The 23,469-nt window shown below is 35.8% G+C and overlaps 1 protein-coding gene across 4 annotated transcripts in view; it reads right to left on the bottom strand.

Moving 5' to 3' along the window:
• Nucleotides 1–23,469, bottom strand: part of PLXNB2 (plexin B2) — a 388,095-nt gene that overhangs the window by 244,207 nt on the left and 120,419 nt on the right. For all 4 annotated transcript variants that reach the window (XM_032220723.1, XM_032220725.1, XM_032220722.1 and 1 more), the window contains exon 2: nucleotides 22,833–23,013. In XM_032220723.1, coding sequence (XP_032076614.1) covers nucleotides 22,833–22,846 — 14 coding nt within the window. In that variant the 5' untranslated portion in view covers nucleotides 22,847–23,013. The remainder of the gene's footprint in view (nucleotides 1–22,832; nucleotides 23,014–23,469) is intronic.

The following is a 23,469-nucleotide window of genomic DNA, read 5'->3' as shown; positions in this document are numbered from 1 at the left end:
AAGTCTAACTGCTAGTGCTATTGCTAATGAATAAGGAGACAATATACAATTTTGTCTCATTCTTGACTGATACAATCAAAGGCATTTCTACAATCAACGAAGCATGTATCGACTTCTTTTTCATATTCTTTTCATTGTTGGTTATTCTCGTCTACAACAATAAACAGCTGGAATCCCTGCTCTGCCTGTTACTTGATCTTGGCTATCTTGTCAGACTAAAAGAGCTCAACATTATCTCCTATCTCCCAGGTTTTGGGGGAGGGAGGGCAGGAAAATGGAATGAGAGAGCATCACATAGAGATCCTGGAAAAGGGCAGAATAAAAATCTATTAAATAATTAAAATACAACTGCATTTTTTATTTTTAGAAAACAATATCTATATGTTGATAATAAGAGAATAATTAATGTTGTATGGAGATGGAGAAGAATATAAAATAATATAGAAATAAAGAAAGTTATCATGTACCAGTGTGGGCTTATGCTTACACTACTCACAGATTACATACGCAAATAATGAGATATGCATAAACTCAGTGAGTAATTAACTTTTGACAGGGGATCTAAATTCACTTGCATTAGACCTGTTGTCTTGTACTTCTGTCAAGCATGTTGCTTGTTCAGTTAAGCAATCTTGGGATTCATGTCCATATGGAGGTGGACAATGAACATTAAACATCAAACATCAATTCAGTCATCTGTGGATGATAACCTCAGTTTTATTTCCTCTCAAACTTCTCAGACTTTCTTTACTGTTCTGAATATAACATATTGCTGTATTTTTAGTACAGTATTAAATAATTTATTGGACATACCACACTACCTGCTGTCAAATTGGCCTTTTGAAATTTATCAAAGCTCTCTCCTGATGATGGATGAGATACAGTAAAGTGGACAGATGGCAGACCACAATTGGCTAGAAGATTGTTACTTGGCTTGCAGGAACAAACTGGCAACAGTTTTTGAACCCAATTGATTAACCACAGTATCTCAAGAACCGCACCCGAATTAGATTATCACAATCCTTGACCTGTAAGCACACACACACAGACACACACACACACACACACACGTTTTATATCTAGTCTCCTTATGGAAATTTCATGGTGCTCTGTAATTTCTGCCAATATTGTTTAAAGTAAGGGTGTCAATCCTGGCAACTTTAAGTTTTATGGACTTAACCCTCAGAGTTGCTGGCTGGAGAATTTTGGGAATTGAAGTCCACAAGTCTTAAAGTTGCCAAAGTTGGACACCCCTTCTTTAATGGTTTAGAAACTAACAAGAAGCAGAAAGGAAAGCAGAAATTTTCAGCAGAAAAGCTAAAAATGGAAGATATTTATACTATTCTGAAAAAAATCATAGATCAGTTCACAACTCAGTGGTAGAAAGAGCTTGATAGTATATGAATATGCTCCCAAGATCAGTCCAGTGGTGGGATTCAATTTTTTTTACTACCAGTTCTGTGGGCGTGGCTTGGTGGGCTTGGCAGGGGAAGTTACTGTGAAATCTCCATTCCCTCCCCAGTTCATGGGAAGGTTACTGCAAAATCCCCATTTTCTTCCGATCAGCGGAGACTCAGGAGGCAGACACTAGTTAGAGGTGGGGCCAGTTAGAGATGGTATTTACCGATTCTCTGAACTGCTCAAAATTTCCACTACCAGTTCTCCAGAACTGGTCAGAACTGCTGAATACCACTTCTGGATCAGTCCTCACCAACTCCAAATAGTGCTGGAAGCATTGCCACTGGAATACTTGACAAAGCAATGGAAAAAAGCCGCTTTGTATATGCATAAATTTTTTTTCACTCAAAATACACTTTCTGGAAGAAAAATGTTATATTTTCTATGAATGAAATACAAAATTATATTGCAAATTCCAGACTTTGTAGGGGCAAAGACATAAAACCACCTTTCACTTAGGCTTAGTTCACATATATTTTTCTACTCTGGCTTGTTACATATACATTGATATGGATGTTTACATCAGAATGAGCATGAAATTCAGCTTTGAAACAGAGGGTTTATTATTATAGAGCATCTTTATCATCATGGAATTTTTGCACTCCTTTTCACATATAAACACATCAGGACAAAGTTTTTAACATTCCTTCAGCTTCTGCAAAGGTCATCTGAATAATTAGTATGAGCAAAAATATCATAAATACAATAGGCTGCATTAAATTAATCCTACCAAAAGATCTCTAGTGTAGAACAGCCTTAATTAAAGCATTCCAGTTTGTGAAAAGAAGCAACTTTATAAGATCAATGCCATTTTAAGTTGGCTGTTCAATATAATGAATGTAATACAAACTGTAAAGGTAGTATACTACGTTACTCATGTCAGGAATCATTAAGCAATTTCAAGGTTAAGTTAGGCTGATTGTGGTGGAGATTCAGCTCCTTTTGTGTGATATGTTATATAAAGAAACAAACATTCAACTGAAACTTCCCTGCTGATAGACAAATTAATTTGTAAAATCCATTTTTTCCCTCTCAACTGCTTAGTATTTTTCTTAAGAGGGCATTAAGGAGAGGAGCACTGAGTTCATGCAAGAGATAGACTACACAAAATATAAAACTAATCTGAATTAATGTATCTAAAACCTTCCCATGCAATGCAGCAAAAGTATAAATGTTTCAGCAAGCTTATTATATAACAAACTGTATCTCAAATGAAAGATACACATACAGAATAAATTTCTCTAAGTACTGTACAGCAATGTTTGAAACTACACTGTTGCTCCAAAGATGATTGCAGACATAACTTTTTTGAAAAATTCAAGGTCTGAAGGTGCAGGCTAGTGCTGCCCCAATTCTGTTATTTGGAAGCCCACAAGACTTTCTCTGATTATAAAAGACTAAAATCAGAGTTTACTACCATTTGGAGGATGAAGCACATAAAATCTTAATATAAGGCAGAAAATATCATGATGTGATAAAAATGGAAAACAAAATTTGACAAAACTCCACCAATCAGAATCAAGAAAAACAGTAGCAAATATTGCTTATAAAAGTATATATTCCATACTGTATTCAATTCATATCTCTATTAGACCCAGGCGAGCATCTACTTCCCTAAAACTATTTAGTTAAACCCCGGCCTACCAAAAAAGGTACTAATCTTTGATACATGTGATATGCAAATGGTTTAAAACACTCAATCACCTCTGGTGTCTCGTTTAGGAGAAATGAAATGAGATTTCATGCAATGCATAAAGTAACTTAATGGGAAAATAAAAACTGCCACTTAGAATTTCCCAACATAATTCTGTGAGAAACTAAAACACGTTCTCCATAGATTCATGTGAAAAGAAACTTTTTCCCCATTAACTGAATTGAAACAAAGCCAAAAGTATGTAGATAATTTGCTGAAGCTAGTTAAAAGCCTAGTCAATAGTTTTGCTTTTTAAAGCTCTACTCAGGGATTCTAAAATCCAATTCTCTTTATATAAAGTTCTATACACTAATTAAGCAAAACTTGTTTTCTTTTGAAATCAACTAAACAGGTTGGAATAAAGTGACATGCTAGATTAAAAATGAGATTTAAAATATTCACAAACTGGGCAAACACATTAAGAAGTAGCAGCAATTATTGCAGCATATAATTGGGAGGTAGGGAATGAATGGAAATTTAAAATCAATATATCATGGTACTTTATTATGAAGCAAAGTGCCTGCATTAATGTTTCAAAGGTAGCATTATACAAAGCCTGATATCTCAAATACTTTTTGAACCTAGAGCTCTATAACCATCATTAAAAGCATTAATATTTTATATGGTACTTTTCAAGAAATATGCAGTTTCCTGTTGATCGTAAGTTAAAGAAAAGTATGTTTAGAAAATAAGCTTGAATCATTAACCTTCAGATTGATACTAGTATATATATTAACTGAAATGCTATGTTCCAGTAATGTATTTGTTTCTGTATTTTAAGAAGTATTTTCTATGTTGTACATGAAATTTAAAAAGACATTTCCTTTTATTCTGAAGTAAAAATGATAAAATATTTCTTATTTATTATAAGAAAATTGAAACAATGGATTACAATATACTATTTGAACAGAAAAATTAATGGAATCAATTGACAGAATGGGAAGATAAATCTGTTCAGATGATCTGATACTGTTGAAAGGAATTTTAAGGAGACAATCAGAATTAAGTGACATTGGAAAGGTTTTATTAAAGAGCTAAAAATATTCTGTTTCAAATAACAATTGTCCTGGGTGCTATATTACCTAAATAAATCATTTGCTTTCTTTTTAAGTTACCCATGTTCTTATCTGGGTAGATTCCAAAGAGAATCCATACCACATGCTCCTAGGTGTTGATAACCAGATATATAAAGAAAGGCAGTATAATTGGGAGATTATTCTCCCATATGCCTGAGAGAAGCATAAAGAGAAAACTTAAGATTCATTGGACTGAATCTTATCTGTAGTGGTGACAATCTTTTAAGATATCTTTAGATACATCACAGTAATTAATAAAAAAGTTTGCAGTTCAAAATAAAAGTTATTTAGCAATATTTAAATTACATAGAAAGCAAGCATATGGAGAAATAATTCTGCACAAGGATTATGAGGCAGGAAGTTATTTATAATGCTTGAAAGATGACAACATTTTTTCTCCTGTATTTATACATTCATGCTTTATTTCCCAAAGTGCATTCAATCTCATACACATGCTTTAGACAGCCGCCAAAAATTGATCTTTCCTTTTCTTATTAAAACTCACAGATGTCTAACACTCAAGTGACTTAAAATGAAATTTGGCATAGTTTTGGAATTTGGTCCAATGCTCCTAGCTATAAAATAAAATCAAGCATAATGAAAGCCTATGGCTTATGGAACATATGAAATTTACACAAATCATATTTGTTTTTTCCCAAATTGATGTCTGATGTCACAGTGAAAAGTGTACTACTTTAGTTTAGTAAATACTCAGCACACTCCTACTTACATAAGAAAAGAACAGATTATGAAAAAAACAGTCTTGGAATGAGAGATTCTAGCTTTACTCAACCTGGTGTCTTCCAGATGTGCTGAATTTAAAGGATTCCTAACCAATACATATATCAAACACTAGCTGGGAATTCTACAGTTTGGAACCTCAAAACACATCTGGCAGCACCAAGTTAAAAGCAAACTTTGTTATTCTAAAATGAAATCTATAACATACACAGAATGGCTTGCATCAGTGATCACCAAAATATTAATTTCCTATTCTCTTTTATAAAATAAATATATATATATGGCTTAATGGTAAGCAATACAAGAATTTAAGCAAGTTAATTTATTAGTTTGTGAGTTTAACTGAAAACCAATGTATCTCCATGTTCATTAGGATGGATATTCTCTGATTCTCTTTCTACTGTTTTCCACATGAATTTGTGAAGACACAGGTCTCTTTACTAATAATAGGAACATACTTAGCTGGTTTATCAATCTTTACCAAGCTGGAAAATCTACTCTTACATTGAGGCATTAACTAAACATTAGAACACCTTCATAAAAGCCTTGTTATTTCCTTCGGAGAAATACTGTAAAATCTGCTGTTGAAAAGAATATTTTTTTCTAAAGGAGTTATATATACACAGATCCTACTCAAACTCAACAAAGGGAAATCAAGGACACAGTGAAGTATGTAGAATCCAAACTAACACACAAAAGAAGTGTTCTCTATATCTGATGCCTGTTAATGTACTTCAAGATTTGGTTCAACCTGATGCTTCACAATAATGTAAAAGTGTTGTCCAAAGATTTGTACAAAATATTTTATTAATAAACAAGCATGTACAATGTGGTCAATATATAATCCAAGTGTTAAATATATACACAACAACAATAATAATAATGATTACTGGGTCAGATGTTTAGTGACATTCTCATTTAAAATCGTATGCTATATAAATAAAACCTGACTCTCAATTAATTGTCTTTCTTGAAGTGAGGGGAAATGAACTTTTTAAAAAAAAGATTTGATTTATTCCCTGACATTTTATTCCTGGGAATTCTCAAATCAGCTTAAAAAAAACTTCATTTCTTCATTCTATATTCATAACCTCACTATTTATTATTAATACTCAACATAATCTCTACATCAAAATATTTCAGCTATATTCAAATTGCAGACACTTCACTGTGTCTGTGTGTTTAAAACATTTATAAAATAGACGAAGAACATAAAATAACGAAATATTTTTGGAAGACCATATCAAACTTCAATTATCTGGCCAACTCAACTGCATCAACTTTTATTTATTTATTTTCCTATCAGTATATTATGGAGAAGAACAATAGGGAACTTAAAGACAAAGGACTGGATAGCTGAGCTATTCCTCAGCACTCTTACTTCTTCCTGATACTATCCAGTTTTATGCACACATTTATGAGCAAAGCTGACAGTAAGGGAAAGTTCAACATATGGTAAATCTGACCACAATCTGTATCCAAACGGTATTATACAGAAAAAATGAAAAACGATGGAAAATTATTAGTGGCAAGCTAGCAAAGATTTAACCTTGGGAATTTCAATTATCTTATAAATATTCTTCAACAAATATTATGTGGAGAGTTGATACCTTACATTATTTTTAGATATAATTGTACTTGTTGAATGCTGAAGAATATAATTTGTGGGGAAATATAATTCATGCAAAAATGGCAAATACATTATATCTTTTTAAAAGCACTTATTAAGTTACAGATTTTTACATTTCCCATGCTTTTTAAAATTCTATCATTACCATTAATCTTCAGTGTTTCCAAAAGAAAATTGACAGCAGATTAATTTTAGAGAACATCAAAATATTCCAAAATGATTCCGCTTAATATTTGTTCTGTTTCTATAGAATACTGCTCCTCTGCTAAAATATAGCAAAGAATAATTTTAAATATTACTAATCCCAATAAAGTGTGACAAGCTTAATGTATTACAAATGAATTTTCGTCATCACCCTTAACAAAATGGCAAAAGTATAATTTCATCATTGAATGCTAAAGACAGAGAAGACAGCTATAATATATATTTTTCCAAGGCTTTGATGTCTAACCAAATTCTTGTGAACTGTACAGATTAATATAATTCTGTGGATTTAGTTAATATTTTAGTACTGTATTATGCTAAAATGAAAACTTGTAATTTAAGTGCAAGTTCCATTTAAGTTATGGTATATTTAAAGGTTATTCCAAATTAATAATATTTTATGCTCTAGTTAATTTCAAATCATCCCAAGAGTTGGATGGATTACATCAAAAGAATTAGAAGCAAATGGTTTTTCCATGGGAACCCAAACAGATGCTAAAAATAATCCCCAAAGCAAGATCCAAGAATACCCTCCCATGGGGAAAAGGTATATATGGTTAATTTCATGTTCTATTGGTAATAATAATGTATAATCATCATGGCCACTACTTTGATCTCCTTTGGATTATTTTCATTTTACTTTAGATAATATTTCTGAAATGGAAAATGTTATTATAACAAGCAGTTAAGACATGTTCAGGGATCAGATGTTTCCAACTAAAATAAAGTATCTTCTACATTTTTTCCAAATGATTTCATTCATCTACTCCATCTCAAAAGGCTATCCACACCAACATTTGCAAAGTAACCTTTTTGGAAATATAATACATTTTCACTGTATTTTTTACAATATAGGTAGGGACAATATATTGCTGAAAAAGATTTTGTAATGAAAAGTGCCAGTGTTTTTTTTTTTAAAGGAAAAGGGTCCATTAAAAAATATCTAGATTTCTAAGTTAAATTTGCTTTAATGTAAACTATGCTAGAGGCTAAATTGTTAAGAGTGACTTAAATAGGATAAATTTCTTGCATTTTTAAAAAGCCATACAGGTAAGTCTTAACTTATGACCACAATTGGGACCAGAATTTCAGTCATATGTGGTTATAGTCATAGGTCAAGGCACCCACATCACTGAATAAATTTTTCTGATGTTTTTCAAGGTGGTTGTTAAGTGAATGGCATAACTGTTAAGTAAGCTGGTGGGTTTTTTTTGCAGAAAACTGGCAAAAAAAAAAATGCCAGGAAGCAGCAAAAGCATCAGGGGATGCTACAACCAGTCATAAATGCAAGATGGTGGTTTTACCTGAAGTGCAGTTATATGACCATTGGGGGGGGGGGTAAGAGAGATGTGACATTATACAACGATCAAAGGTGCTTTACAGGCTATATAGCACCCATGTTCAGACCATCGTGGTGGCACATTGGTTAGAATGCAGTACTGCAGACTATTTCTGCTGAATGTTGGTTGCCAGCGGTTCAGTAGTTTGAATCTTACTAACTCAAGGATGACTCAGCTTTCCATCCTTCCGTTGTAAAACGAGGACCCAGATTGTTGAGGGCAATATACTGATTCTGTAAACCGCTTAGAGATGGTTCTAAAGAATTATGAAGCAGTATATGTCTAAGTGTTATTGCTATTGTTATAATAACTTTGAACAGTAATAAAATGGTGAGATGTACGTTGATGACTATCATTAGATTATCTATAGCCTTGTATGCACTGCTGAGAAGAGACACGATGGCTGTAGCTAAGACGTTGAGCTTGCCGATCAGAAAGGTCAGCAGTTCAGTGGTTTGAATCCCTAGCGCCACATAATGGAGTGAGCTCCCGTTACTTGTCTCAGCTTCTGCCAACCTAGCAGTTTGAAAGCATGTAAAAATGCAAGTAGAAAAATAGGGACCACCTTTGGTGGGAAAGTAACAGCATTCCATACACCTTCGGCATTTAGTCATGCCGGCCACATGACCACAGAGAGTCTTCAGACAGCGCTGGCTCTTTGGGTTTGAAACGAAGATGAGCACCACCCCCTAGATTCGGGAACGACTTGCACAAATGTGTGAGGAAACCTTTACCTTTATGCAATGCTATGCTTGCTTTTTTAAACAGTTGTAACATCACAAGTTGCTTTGAAGCCCAAGAGTTCAGCAATTACTACTTTTACAAGCTGCAGCCCTTGATATAGGTTGGCATCTTTTTAAAAAAAGCCTACTTTGGTCTTTACAGAGATCTCAGCATTACAAACTATTAGCTGATGTATAATTAATTTAAAAACTTATTTAATTAAAAACTTATAACTACATTGCAGTCATGTAAGTCTTGAAGAAAGATAATGAAACCGTTTATCTTTGAAGCAATAAATGATATGGGAAACAAACAATGAAATTCAAGAAAGCAGTGCAGCATTTTTCTCTTTCAACACCAGCTGTGTACTTAAATCAATTAAATAATGTGGTATAAAACATTAAGTTATTTGCTTCTTTAAACTAATGTGACTAATGATTTAATAAATGTGACTATAGAATAATTCCATTTTATAATATAGTGCTATACTTTGAGTAACAGTATAGTTTCATCCATCATTCAAAATATGGATTTGCATTTATTTGTTTATATATGGGATTCAAACATTTTTACCACCAGTTCTGTGGGCGTGGCTTGGTGGGTGTGTCATGGCTTGATGGGCATGGCAGGGGAACATTTCCATTCCTACTCCACTCCAGGAGAAGGATATTGCAAAATCCCAATTTCCTCCCAATCAGCTGGGACTCGGCAGGCAGAGAATAGATGAGGGTGGGGGCAGTCAGAGGTGGTATTTACCGGTTCTCCAAACTACTAAAAATTTCCACTACTGGTTCTCCAGAATACCACCTCTGGTATAAAGTTTATGTGATAAACTTTCAATCACTATAGATCTCCTCCTCATGTAAACCATATATTGAAAAGGGTCTTATTTTCAACTATTCAAAGTGTTTGCCTCCAACAGTTAAGTCAACTAAGATAGAACTTATTAATATTTAAAATGCATATACTTTCAAGTGTTCAGAGTGCTAATATATAGCATATTACAGTATTTCCAGAGATACAGTAAGGAGAGGGATCATTATTAAGACTACTTAATCAATTCATGGCCAAGAAAAAAAATTGAATCAGGTAAGGTATTGCTTTTTTTCCAGTCTTTTATTTATTGGGTTACACTAGTTCTTTCACTGACAACATGAATATGCTTTCCTGAGAATAAGAACCATTGAATTATGTTTTAAGTTTTTAAAACCATAATTAAGTTTCCGTGGTGGCGCAGTGTTTAGAATGCAGTATTGTAGTTTGATTCTGACCGCCTCAAGGTTGACTCAACCTTCCATCTTTCTGAAGTCAGTAAAATGAGGACCCAGATTGTTGGGGGCAATATGCTGATTCTGTAAACCACTTAGAGAGGCTGTGAAGCACTTTGAAGTGGTGTATAAGTCTAAGTGCTATTGCTTTTCTTTAAATTCAGCATTATTCAAAGGGGGGGGGAATCAACTGTGGAACGACCAGAACTGACTGATTCAGTAGTCTCCAGTAGACCTTACTATGTTCCAGGGGTGGGTACTCCTGGATTGCCCCGGTTCATGTGCACCGGTTGGTCGGTGAACCTGGAAGTAATTAACTTCCAGGAACCCCGGTACCGCTCCTGACCCCTGTTGCTGCAAAGCATCCTTGCTGACAAGGCAGCATGATCCACTCGGCATGTAAAAACAGCAAAAGAAGGGACAGGAGAGGAGTTCCAAGCGGGGCTTTTCAAACAGCCGAACATCTCTCCTGTCCCTTTACTCTTTGAACAATCCATGCGGGTTGTGCTTCCTTGTCTTTCATAGCCAGCTCATTTCCAATTGGGGGAGGGGGGAAGAAATTGATTTTTTCCGTCCCTCTCCATGGATCCCCACCCCAATTGGAAACAAGCTGGCTATGAAAGACAAGGGAGCACAACCCGCACTGCATGTACAGACAGCAAAAGAAGGAAAAGGAAAGGAGTTCCAAGCGGGGCTTTTCAAACAGCTTCCTCTCCTGTCCCTTCTTTTGCTATTTGAACAAGCCATGCGGGTTGCACTCCCTTGTCCTGGCTGTCCCGCTGCCCGCGCGCGCCTATGTTTTCCAAGGCATGGAGCGATTCCAGAGCCCATCCATCACCGCCGTGGAAAACATAAGCACACACGCACAGCCTGCACAATTACAGCCCCGGAGAGAGGAGACTCTCGGAAGGAAGCCAGAAGCAGTGGGGCAGCCGGCTCCCTCGCCCTCAGAGGGAGGAAGGGCCAATTGGGAGAGGGGCTTTGGTCCTGCTGCCTGGTGGACGAAGCTTTACGGCAAAGATTCCGCCCCTCAACCAGAGCCATTGGTCTTGGGATGTTCTGCAGAGCCCCCCAGGGAAGAATGCCGCTGCCAAGTACTTTTAACCATATATTTTGCCCCCATGTCTGCAGAATGCTGCAAAAAACCATGAATACAGGCCAGTTGTTGAGTGTTTCAAATGTGATTGGAACACTCAACAAGGTGACCACAGTATGTGTGTGTGTCTGTTTCTGTGTGTGTGTGTGTGTGAGAGAGAGATAGAGACAGACAGACAGACAGACAGAGGCACAGAGAGATAGAAGGAATGAGAGAGACACAGACACAGAGGGAGGGAGGAGAGATACACACAGAGAGAGAAAGAGAGACAGACAGACACAGAGAGAGAATCACATAGAGAGACACAGAGGGAGGGAGAGGCAAAGAGCCCCCCCACACACACATACAGAGAGAGAGAGACATGGACAGACTCACAGAGACAGAAAGAGAAAGAGAAAGAAAGGAAGAAATAAATAAATAAATAAAAAGAAGAAAAAGTGAGAGATGAAAGAAAAAAAGAAAAAAGGGACAGAGAGACAAAAGGAAGGGGGGGGAGAGAGAGAGAGAGAGAGAGAGAGAGAGAGAGAGAGAGAGAGAGAGAGAGAGAGAGAGAGAGAGAGAGAGAGAGAGAGAGAGAGAGAGAGAGAGAGAGAGAGAGAGAGAGAGAGAACGAGAACACTCCCACCTGGTCACATGGCTGGCAAGCCACTCCCACAAAGGAGGCCACACCCAGAGAGTAGGTTTGAAAATTTTTTGAAACCCACCACTGCTATGTTCCCAATATTTTTTATAACATAAAGTCAGATTGAAAACAAAAATTAAAAAAATAAAGGAGAATATTTGTAGCTCTGGATTGAAATGAGGTGGTTCTGAGTTTGGTTATTTTCTTGCAGATGCTTCTGAAATTAGGTAACATCATCAGTGTTATCAGAAAGCACCCAAGCTCAGAGAACACCAAGGACCCTCAAAAATAAAATATACTTTGTTTAATCTCTCTACTTCATTCTCCATTTCATTCTGCCTGTCTTTAAAATGAGAGTTTATTTTACCCTCATAATAGCTGTCAGGAAGGAAACATGAAAGTAGGTTTGGCAGTTATGAATCTGTCTTATTTCAGGCGGATTTTAGGGTCACCATTCCTTAAAAGGGCACTGGAATACTCTGTACTTAAGGGGCAAGCTCTGAACTGAGCCATACTCGACAATTCTTATCCAGTCTCTTCTTGGGGAATGTGGCTAAGGGTTGCTGAGGGTCAGAAGTTACAGGGATTTTGTAAGAAATTATATGGACACTTTTGTACAATTTAATGGGTGGACTGAAGAATTATTACACAGTACTTAAAGTAGTCATTAAAATTTCCATATATACTTTCCAGAATCCTTTTAATAAAACAGTAAATCATTAGGATCCTCTTTTGCCGAAGGCTACATTGTGGATTCATGGTTGAAGTTATCTCCAAAATTTTACAAGAGCACAATGCAGACATTCAGTCAGGAATCTGCAAAATTTTAGTTGATGTATATATTGTAATAATCCCCGAGCTATGTGAAAAGGCAGCTGGTTCAGATACTAGATAATTCTTGTATACATCCATACTAGTGTGGCTGAACAGTTCTACTGTACCAAATCCAGCAGCGGAGCAGAATTTTGCAACCTCCACTACAAAATGCCTAAAAAAGGCAGACCAAAGCCCAAATCTTATAGAAATATGATAACAACTTCGCCTCTGGCTACGTACGTTGGCATCACAGGAACCTCTAATTTGAAAGTTTGATTTTTGACACAGTTGTCTCATAACAGTTTTTGTACAACTACCATGCAGATTATACTGTCAACAAGGAATATATATATAAAGTGGGCAAATCTTGATTCTTATTTTGCAACATATTCCATTGTCTGATTCATTGGGTCACATGTGTGCCAGCCTCTCTTCCTTTTTCTTTTTCGGAAAAAGAAAGAGGAAATAGTACCCTGCAATCTAGTTGTCAGGCTGCCAGTGACTTAATGGCCATTACTGTGAAGAGATTCTTTGCCATATATATGGGGGGAGAAAAAGAGTCAGGGTATCATTGGGCCTTTGAAGGATAATAATGTGGTTTTACCCTGCAATTAAATCAGTGCAAATGTACAATTATACTACCAGATTCAGCTGCAACCTTTCAGTTATACAAATGCAGCTGAAGTCCCATGTTTAAAAAGAAAATCTATTGAAGGAGAACAATTATTTGTTTAATTTGCAGCTTTAAAGTTCCTTCTCAAACACAGAAGTTGTAGAATTTGGGGGGGAAAAACTATACAGGATTGTTAAAAACCATCACACGCTACTCTGCTTCTCACAACAGATCAGAATTGGTTTCCACACATGTTCCATCAAACATCTCCAGCAAAGCTTCCCTGACGTTATCACATCCATCAATATTCTGAGAAAACACGCTTATGTGAGCAGAAAATAAATCTCCACCAAAATCATTTTAAAAATAGAGCTGCTATTGGGATTTCATTCACATTGTCAGCAAGAAAGGATTTTGCAAAACTTTTGTTTATGATGCTTTCCACCCTTTCCCTACCACATTTTAAAAGTAGCAAGTTGAATCATGATGGTTTAAAGATACATTCAATTCAGAGGTGGTATTCAGCAGGTTCTGACCGGTTCTGGAGAACCGGTAGTGGAAATTTTAAGTACTTAGGAGAACTGTCCCTTCTGGAAAAAGGGCGGCATAGAAATATAATAAATTCAACTGGTAAATATCACTTCTAACTGGCCCACCCCCATCTATTCTCTGCCTCCCAAGTCCCAGCTAATCGGGAGGAAATGGGGATTTTGCATTAACCTTCCCCTGCCACGCCCACCAAGCCACGCCCACCAAGCTATGCCATGGCCACCAAACCACGCCCACAGAACCAGTAGTAAATTTTTTTGAATCCCATCACTGAGGTGGCACAGTGGTTAAATGCAGCACTGTAGGCTACTTCAGCTGACTGCAGTTCTGCAGTTCGGCTGTTCAAATCTCACCAGCTCAAGGTTGACTCAGTCTTCCATCCTTCCGAGGTGGGTAAAATGAGGACCCGGATTGTTGGGGGCAATATGCTGACTCTGTAAACCGCTTAGAGAGGGCTGAAAGCCTATGAAGCGGTATATAAGTCTAACTGCTATTGCTATTGCTATTTATGTAATTAAAATATTTCACAGAAAGAACAACATTGTACATATAAAAGGCAACTGAAACAGCTCTCTAGATTACTGGCATCTGCCAATAATTTTTACTCAGCTATTTCTCTCTGTAGGTATGCTATATGTTTTAATTTCTTCTCTGACTGATATGGTTAGATTTTCTTCCAAAGATTCATTGATAATCAGGAAGTAGATCTTTACATTATTAATCAACCTTGAGGCAAACTAAAAAGGTAGAAGTACTTCAGTCTCTCTCTCTCTCTCTCTTCCCTGCCCCCCCACCTCCCTCCCTCTCTCTCTCTCTCTCTCTTTCTCTCTCTCTCATGCATGCATGCAAAAATAAGGGCACATCAAAAGAAAATACTATGTTCAAAATACAGTAACTCATCATTTTATCTGGGCATCAGAATGAAAGGAAGAAACTTTCAGAAAAGAAAAAATCATTGTTTTTTATCACTGAGAAAAAATGATGTAAACTTAGAAGATTTGGATGAAGAGAAAAATAATTCAATCAAATCCTAATTCAGGAAAAACTGAACCTTTCCCAATTGTATATGTGTTTCTTTCATTTTTCTAGTTTATATGCACAGATCTTTGGATCCTGAATAAATGTATTTCCTGCATCTAGTGAACTGAAATATTGAAGCATGAATTGCAATTCTTTAACTAATTCTAGTTCCTCTTACCAATACTAAATATTTGGTAATGAAAAAAATATTTTAATCTTCATTGTTCATTTTTTTTCCTTTTCTAGTTTAACATGCATGATATCAAAATAGTTTGCACTTTGAAAGCTGTATGATTGCAAAATAAGTTCTGCAGACAAGTTCTTTCCAAAATCAAGGTGTCATAGGAATACAAAATAAATGTAACAAATTTGACATAAAAGCTCCTCTTATATTGCATTAGAGGAAATGTATGCCAAAAGGCAAATATTCTCCTTCATGAACGTTACTACAGTCATAACTCATGCTCCAGTAAAAAAAGATATTTGCATACTTTTGAACTCAAATAGTGAGATTATTTACTATACGGTACATAGAAAATTAGTGACTTCATTTCAAAGCAAGATTTCCATTTTTCAAACATCCACCATGCCTCATTGCTCTGCATATTTCAGACTACTTTAAATCCCACAACACATTGTCCTTCTTTAATAGTTTCCATACAAAATGCAAATAAATCTACTGACTATTTCTATGTCCTCTCTACAATTCTATAGAGAGTCTCTCTCAGTAGCTGAGTGTTTTGTTCGCCTGTTGAATTTTCATTCTGCTCCTAGAGTAGGCAATCTCGCTAGCTTCTCTTGGGACCTATTCCTTTTCCATAATTAGAAAAAAAGAAATTTCTCCATTAGTTGAATGTGGCATAATAACCACCATAAACTTATGTTCCAATATTAATGAAAATAAATGTAAAGCTTTTAAAATGAAATACACAAGCAATGGGAAAGAAGAAAAGGCGATTGCAAATAGGCATATTGTTAAAGCACTCCAAAAAGTTAATTGATGTATGTTGACTAATATGTTCTAATTGAACAAGGATGTTTAGAGGTCCAATAGCACACTTTGATGATTTTCTATGTTTTCTCAAGGTCAAAACTTCTTCCCTGCTTTTCCTAACTAACCTCATCAGCAATTCCCAGGTGAAAATTTTTAGTAGAGCTCATTGGGACCAAAAATACATCATTAATGTCTTCTTTTCTCCACAGCAGAAAAGGGAAACACTCCCCCTATAAAATGCCAACTAATTTTCACAAGCTATTAGGCAGATTAAGCAATTCTAATGGTTAAAATAATTCATTTCAGTAAGGATTAATCAAAATATTAAATGAAATAACCTTGAGAAACTGGCTTTTATTTTATCCTTATCCTTTACCATGAGATTTGGATTATGAATGTAAAAAAAGTCCTTTAAATTTCAAGGGGCTTACATTTGACAATATTACACTACAATATGTTATTTCCCTACTAAGTTTCACTATTGTTAATATACTGGTTCTTTTGCAGTGGTGATGCTTACCAGAAAACAGTACATTGTGCCATGAGAGTCCGATGCCAACAATGTTCTGTTATTATTTTAAAAGCAACAAAAACTGTTTTAAAAAAAGACTGCATGGAACATGTATTGAATTTTAGTTCCTCTAAAATTCAAATGAAAATAACCCAGGGAATCAATTTAATTATGAGAATAATTTCATATTGTGGAAAACTCTCTGGAATGCATTTGCAGCATAGGCTTTTAATTGATCGTATTGGTCATGTAGTAACAAATAATAAAATTCAAACTCTTCCCAGCATTACAATTACTTTCGCATTTTCTGGCTCCTTAGCTGTCGCTCAGAATTCCATAATCACTGAACACAATTGGTGCAATGAGCTTTTTTGGGAGAGGAAGGTGTTCTCACTCCAGGTTTGTTTTTAAACCTGGAATCTGATGCAAGCTTATAGCACCTTGGTGGAAGTAGGTCATCATTTGTTCAGAAACCACTAGGAAGTATGGATTTTAAAATAATTACTATCCACCATCTCTGTAAAAGAGTTTGCATCTAAGGAATTTGCTAAATGCAACTTAGTTTGCTAAAAAAATGTTTTTTGTGTCTTTGACTCATTTTGATTCCTGGTGATTGCCTGGACCAGTTTCGGGAGTTTTCCTGGCAAAATTCAACAACTGGTTGTCACTATATCATTCTTAGGACTGAGAGAATGATGGGCCCAAGGTCACCCAAATAATCTTGTGCCTAAAGTGTGTGGTGGGAGAAGAATCCAGTTAGGGGGGGAGGTGTCAAGAAGGAGGTGGGCTTAGAGCCCTTGCATAGCAGGAAATGACAGGGATCTCACTCCCCCAGTATTTTAAAACCTTTATCCATCTGCTCCCTAGAGAATGCAGGCCAGATGGTTGTAAATTGGCATGCAGCAATAAAGAAGTAACTTTGGTCAGCTCATGTTCTCATTCTGGTTCCTTGTGCCTGACAGGTAGGACTAAAATTTATGGTCTCCTAGTTTCTAGCATAATGTTTTAACCAATACATCTCTGCTTAAGAATTTAGCCTTCTATTACCTTAATATTTCATCCTTGTTATTATTATTTTTATTAGAACCAGTGTACAAGTCATTAATCAATGAGTCAATTCTGGCTAAATTCTACTTCATTCAGCATAGTAATTAAATAATACTAGGCAATGACTAACTTGAATGTGGATGATTTAAAGATTTGATATAGTGCAAGATGGGTCAAAGTTATTTTCTTAACAAATATACCTTCCATAAGGTTCCTTCCAGCATAGTACAGTATATCGGAAAATGAATTTATTTGTCTATTTTCATTCATTCATTCATTTTCTTTCACTGCACAACTAAACAAAGTAACTCTAGGCAACTAACAATTCTAAAATTCTAGAACAATTTAAAAAACATTAAAACACCACGAAATAAATAAATACAAACAGCAGCCGTGATGATTAATCAACTAATAGTAAAGGCAAATAACAGGACCCTTAACACATTCCAAGCCCCAGGTATATAGCCTGGTTTTTAGAGCTTTGCAAAAAGCCAACAGGGTGATGGAATCTGAAAACTTTTTCTATAGCTAGAAGAAATCTGCATAGTAGAGATGAATAAATAAAGTGCAGAGAGTAAAGAAGAGGATTTGATGGAATTATCCAAAAACTTAGATAGACCAAAGGTCTACATTTTTTTAAACCCTGGGAAACAAGGTAATATTCCAAAAGAACTCAGGGAGATGCTTTCGTGATTCACCTTGGAATAATAAGGAAGTGGGGGGGAGTGTAGCCTAGTCAGACTTGAAAGATTCTATTATACAAAAATAGTTCTAATATTCATGTGGAATTGATCTTCTGATCTAATCTACCAAGTGATGTAAAGTTAACTAATTTCTTTTCTAATGGGCAAATTTAAAACTTTAGAATATGCCGTGAGGTTTGTTTTTTGCAAAATGGCTAGTGTGGGCAGTCACACATTCACCATATGGCAGGTTATGGGTTAGGGTCACAATCTCTAGAGATCTTCCGGATGTCTACTACTGCCTTTCCGCCACCCTCCCCTCCGCAGAGAGATGGGCATACTGCCTAACAAAGAACCAGGATCCACTCATCCATCATTTTAATTTTATAAGAAGGGCTATGCCAGGCATTCTTGCAAACAAATTAATTCTAAAAATGGACTGCTTGTTCTGCAGAATGCCAGCTTCTAATTTATTATTGTTAACCAAAAGTATCTAAATAAAGTACCATTTTTTAAAATTAGGGAGCAGGAATTATTTGAAGTACACTAGTAGCCACCATCACCAAGTTTCCTAACCTTGAAACAGGTGGTAGATAAAATGTCTATGTGAATAATTTTCACAACATTAATTTATAATTTGCATTTGGACTTTAGTTTGTTCAAAGTCCAAATAATCTTTTTTATACAGGATTAAGTAATTATAAAGGACGTGGTGACTCAGTGGCTAAGATGCTGAACTTGTCGATCAGTAAGGTCAGCAGTTCGAATACCTAGTGCCGTGTAATGGAGTGAGCTCCCATTACTTGTCCCAGCTTCTGCCAACCTAGCAGTTCAAAAGCATGTAAAAATGCAAGTAGAAAAATAGGGACCACTTTGGGGGAAAGGTAACAGTGTTCTGTGCGCCTTCGGTGTTTAATCATGCCAGATACTTGACTACGGAGATGTCTTCGGACAGCACTGGCTGTTCGGCTTTGAAACAGAGGTGAGCACCGCCTCCTAGAGTCAGGAACAACTAGCACATATGTGCGATGGGACCCTTTGCCTTTAAGGAATTAATATTGTTAATTACTTCACTCCACCAGCATTTGTTCACCACAATAACCCTATGAGGAGCCTGAGATAAAATGATTGGTTTAAAGTCAGAACTTCATGGTAGACCAGTGATTTCAATCTATTCTCCTGAATCTAATCTAGCATTCAGACCACTGTAACACACTGCTAACCACCACCGGCATTTGTTGTTCTGTGGCTCCTCAAGCTACAAAAAGAGGCTTAAAATATCTGAAATTGGTATCAAACTGAAAATGTGAAAGTGACTGTTAAAAATAAAAACCACACACAGCAGCTTCTATGACATTATTCTGGTCACGCATATTTCAAAGTACAAAATGTTAAAACCTTGTTCCCTTCATTTAACCACATTGTCTGAATCTAGATTCCATAATTAAATTTTCTCTCTTGTTTTTCCTTTTCAGGTGCCTGTAAATTAGAGGCAGATGTTTTCATCAAATTATTCCTAAGGGAAAGCTTAAACTTCTGCTCAGTACCTATGCTAAAACAAAAAGCACTTCATTTGCAGCTGGTTATGTGCATCATGACAGAATCCACTTGCCTATTAACAAGTAGGAATGCCAAATCCACTTAGTTTTTTCATAGTGTTATTTAATTCCTCCTCTTGCTGCTGTCTCTGTTATAAGATTCTCCTTGTTTTTCAACAGGACTCATTTCCTAAAAGGTTTGATTTAGGGTCATTAATACATAAATGGCCAGCTAGATGGCAGTACGTAGCTGACCTTGAAAGGCTAACGAAAGGGTTGTTTAGTGGGTGGGAAACTACCAGGGAATATCTGGTCTGTAGGCTAGACTCAAAATTTAAAACCGTCCTAGAAATAACCAAAGCGAATCATTTTCATACTGTCATCAAGAAAGTCAATGGAGTTTCTTAAAAGAGGCATTGCTTCCACCGTCCACTCCTCCCAAAATATAGCTGGTAGTTGTAAATCAAGAATAGAAACATCAACCTAGAGCTGAGGCAAACAGAGCAAAATTTCAAAATCTCCTCATTCGTTTAAGACTCACCAGACAAAACAAAACATACAAGAAGGACCAACTAGATGAACTTTTTTTTCATGTTGCTCAAAGCATAATTATGAATAAAAAGATAATAGCTACTCTGTGAGATTGATTATTTCGGCCAGGTAACTGTGCCAGCATCATTCAGGTAAACTATGCCTAGCGTCATTGCGACAATGAAATACGTTAATTGTTGCAAAATCCATAAGATTAACTATTTTCTTTCCTGATAATACAACAGCAGGTTTATGCTAAAATGTAGCTGCTGTTCAGTTGCCTGTAGCATTAATGGAGGATTTTCATTAAACTACTCTTGCAACTACTTGTGATAAATAAAACTTGAGTCTTTCTGCTTCTTTGGATGTTCTCCCTGTGGCAGGTAGACTGATCCCAAACTGCCTCATCCCCCGCCCCCTTCAATGACCCTGGATCAGCTCGATCCATATGTGCTTGTTTGTCTGCCTACCAACTCCTTAATCCAGTGGTTCCCAAACTTGGCAACTTTAAGACTTGTGGACTTCAACTCCCAGAATTCTCCAGCCAGCAGAGCTGACTGCCAAATTTGGGAACCACTGCCTTAATCCATCCCAACTTCCCATTTTTTTTATTTTAAAAAACCATATTCTTCCTAACTCTTTTGCTGCCCTCAAGTTATTGCTAGAAGTGCAATTTTCATTATCACAACAAGATGGCATATCGACACACTTCCACAAACTCATTTCCCATTGTTTATAGAAGCCCATATTAACAGTTGTGGGCTTGTTTAATATATTTGGTCTTTTATATTGGAACCCAAGGCAATAGACTCTCTTCTTCTCTCTTCCTGTTTCCACACAACAATCACTGAGGAGTGATGGACTGGATCTTTTGACAAGAAAGTAATATACAAGGAAATGACTACCATAATACTTAGTTTATAGTGATTCAGAGTTGTTAAACTGTGGGAAGGTAGTAATCTAATAAACAAGCAAAGAAATAAATTCGCCAAGTATGTCAAGACAGTTACAAGATGTGGAAATGGCAATTCAATGATTTTGAAATGATAGTTATTTTTAAAAATGATTTTAAAATGAATTTAGAATTTAGAGAAAATATACCTATGCATCAGGGGTGGGTTTCGACCAGTTCGCACCGGTCCCTGCGATCCGGTTGGTCGCCGAACCCGGAAGTAAGTAACTTCCGGGAACGGCGAAGGCCCCCCCCCGTGCCCACGCGCACCCGCACACCCGCGCCCGCTCCTTACCCAGTTTTTACGAATTCTGCACTTTCCACGCATGCGCAGAACGCATACAGCGCCTGCGCGATCCTCCAGGAGCAGCTGGAGCATCGCGCAGACGCTAGTACGCATGCACGCGCTGCGTGCGCGAGGACACCGCGTGCATGCGCGAGGACGCCGCCGGCCTCGTTCCAACCGATCCGGTTGGAATGGGGCGAGAAACCCACCCCTGCTATGCATGTACATACATATACATAACGATGTAACATTTTGTTATATATGTGTAGCCAATGAAATAAATGTACTCTGATCTGCTTGTGCATGAAGCTATAAATACTATAATCGTTTTAACCCTGTCATATAGGACAAGTCCTATGATATCATGGCTAATAATTTTTTCTCTTTATTGCTTTACTATTTATTGCTTATGAAATAATTATGACATAACATGTAATATGAAGTCACCAGGAATCAAGCTTGACTCAAAAGAATGCATAACTCTGCCATCCCAGATCTGTTGACTGAATGAACCATAGATAAACCATACTCAAAAGCATTCCCCAATAGGGACATCAAAGGCTGCATACATCGTTCTTCAAATATCAAGAAAAGTATTGAATCCTAAACATGGTATACAAGATATGTTGATGACCATGGCAATTGAACAGAATCTTCTCCACTATCCAGAAGTACCATAAAATAATCATGAATTCCATATTCACCAGTTCATGAAATGCAATAGTTGTTGATATTTTAAAACATTGTTTACAGTCAGTGAAGGACAAGGAGTCTTTTAGTATTTTTTGATGTGAATTGAAGCACCTTATTATCAACATAGGGGGTCGGGGGAATCCATATTGCTAAAAACCTCAAACCATGATTATTTATTTATTAGATTATTAGAATATTAAATCTCAATATGTCTATAAAGGATTCAATAGTATTCATTTTAATGACAATAATGAAGGGCTTGGTGATTCTTTGGATTATTGCATGCATACACACTGATTAAATATATTTTTACACTTCAAAAATATTTAAGTTTGGAAAAATAATTTATTAATTACAGCAGAATCTGACTTTTTATTCAATGAACCTTGGTAAAATGGTAAAATAGTTATTCATTTTTGTAATTGTATATTGACACAAATATACTTAAATAATTAAGCAAGATATATATCTTGCTTTATATATATATATATATATATATATATATATATATATGTATGTAGGTAGGTAGGTAGGTAGGTAGGTAGGTAGGTAGGTAGGTAGGTAGGTAGGTAGGTAGGTACTTTTAGTTATATATGTAGTTGAATATCTATATGTAGATATTCAACTACAATGGACAGCCGTTCTTCCTAGCTGGTCAAATAAATCAATGTTTTGGTATAATTTCTTATCAAAGTATTGTTCTTATATAGCACATTAATACTGTTTAGAAAAAAAATAAAATTATTACCTGTAGTGATTCATATGTTAATTCCTTGATAACTGGGACGCTTATCCCCTGCAGGATTTCTTCAAGTACCATAAAATGCTCTAAAAACAGGAAGAATGTATGTCTGTAAGCATATCCATACAAAAATTGTACTGGCTCCCCTGGCATTCAATGATTCTAGTTCTGGATAGAGCTGCCAAATCTGCAATTTAAAAAAAATGAGAAAAAATTATGTAAAACTTGTTTTTATAAAATTTATTAAATTGGACAACTCTCGTTCTTTATTAACGACTATTTCAAGGTTGATATTTCTATTTCTTTCCTAACACAAATATTGTTTGTTAAAGCAACTGCCTCTCTTCCATAGAAAAGTGTTTAGGTAGTAAACTATCAGTAGTTTATTAATTTATTAATTTTATAACCATATCAAAGAAAGTAAAATAGGGGTAAATACAACATATAATCCCAGAATAAAATAGATAAAAAGAAAATACAATAATAAAATGCATATCTGGTAAATACAAAAAAATATCTATAATAAAAATATATGATATCTAACTTTTTCTGTTTAAAAATGTCATTTACCAGGGAGACAGTTGAAAATAAATATTGGGTGGAAAATATGAAATAACTTTGATAAATCAGCTTACCCAGGATA

This window comes from Thamnophis elegans, chromosome 7, assembly GCF_009769535.1.
Source record: "Thamnophis elegans isolate rThaEle1 chromosome 7, rThaEle1.pri, whole genome shotgun sequence".
In the NCBI taxonomy this organism is placed as follows: domain Eukaryota; kingdom Metazoa; phylum Chordata; class Lepidosauria; order Squamata; family Colubridae; genus Thamnophis; species Thamnophis elegans.
The sequence above is the reverse complement of the archived record's forward strand: the minus strand, read 5'-3'. Positions and strand labels throughout refer to the sequence as shown.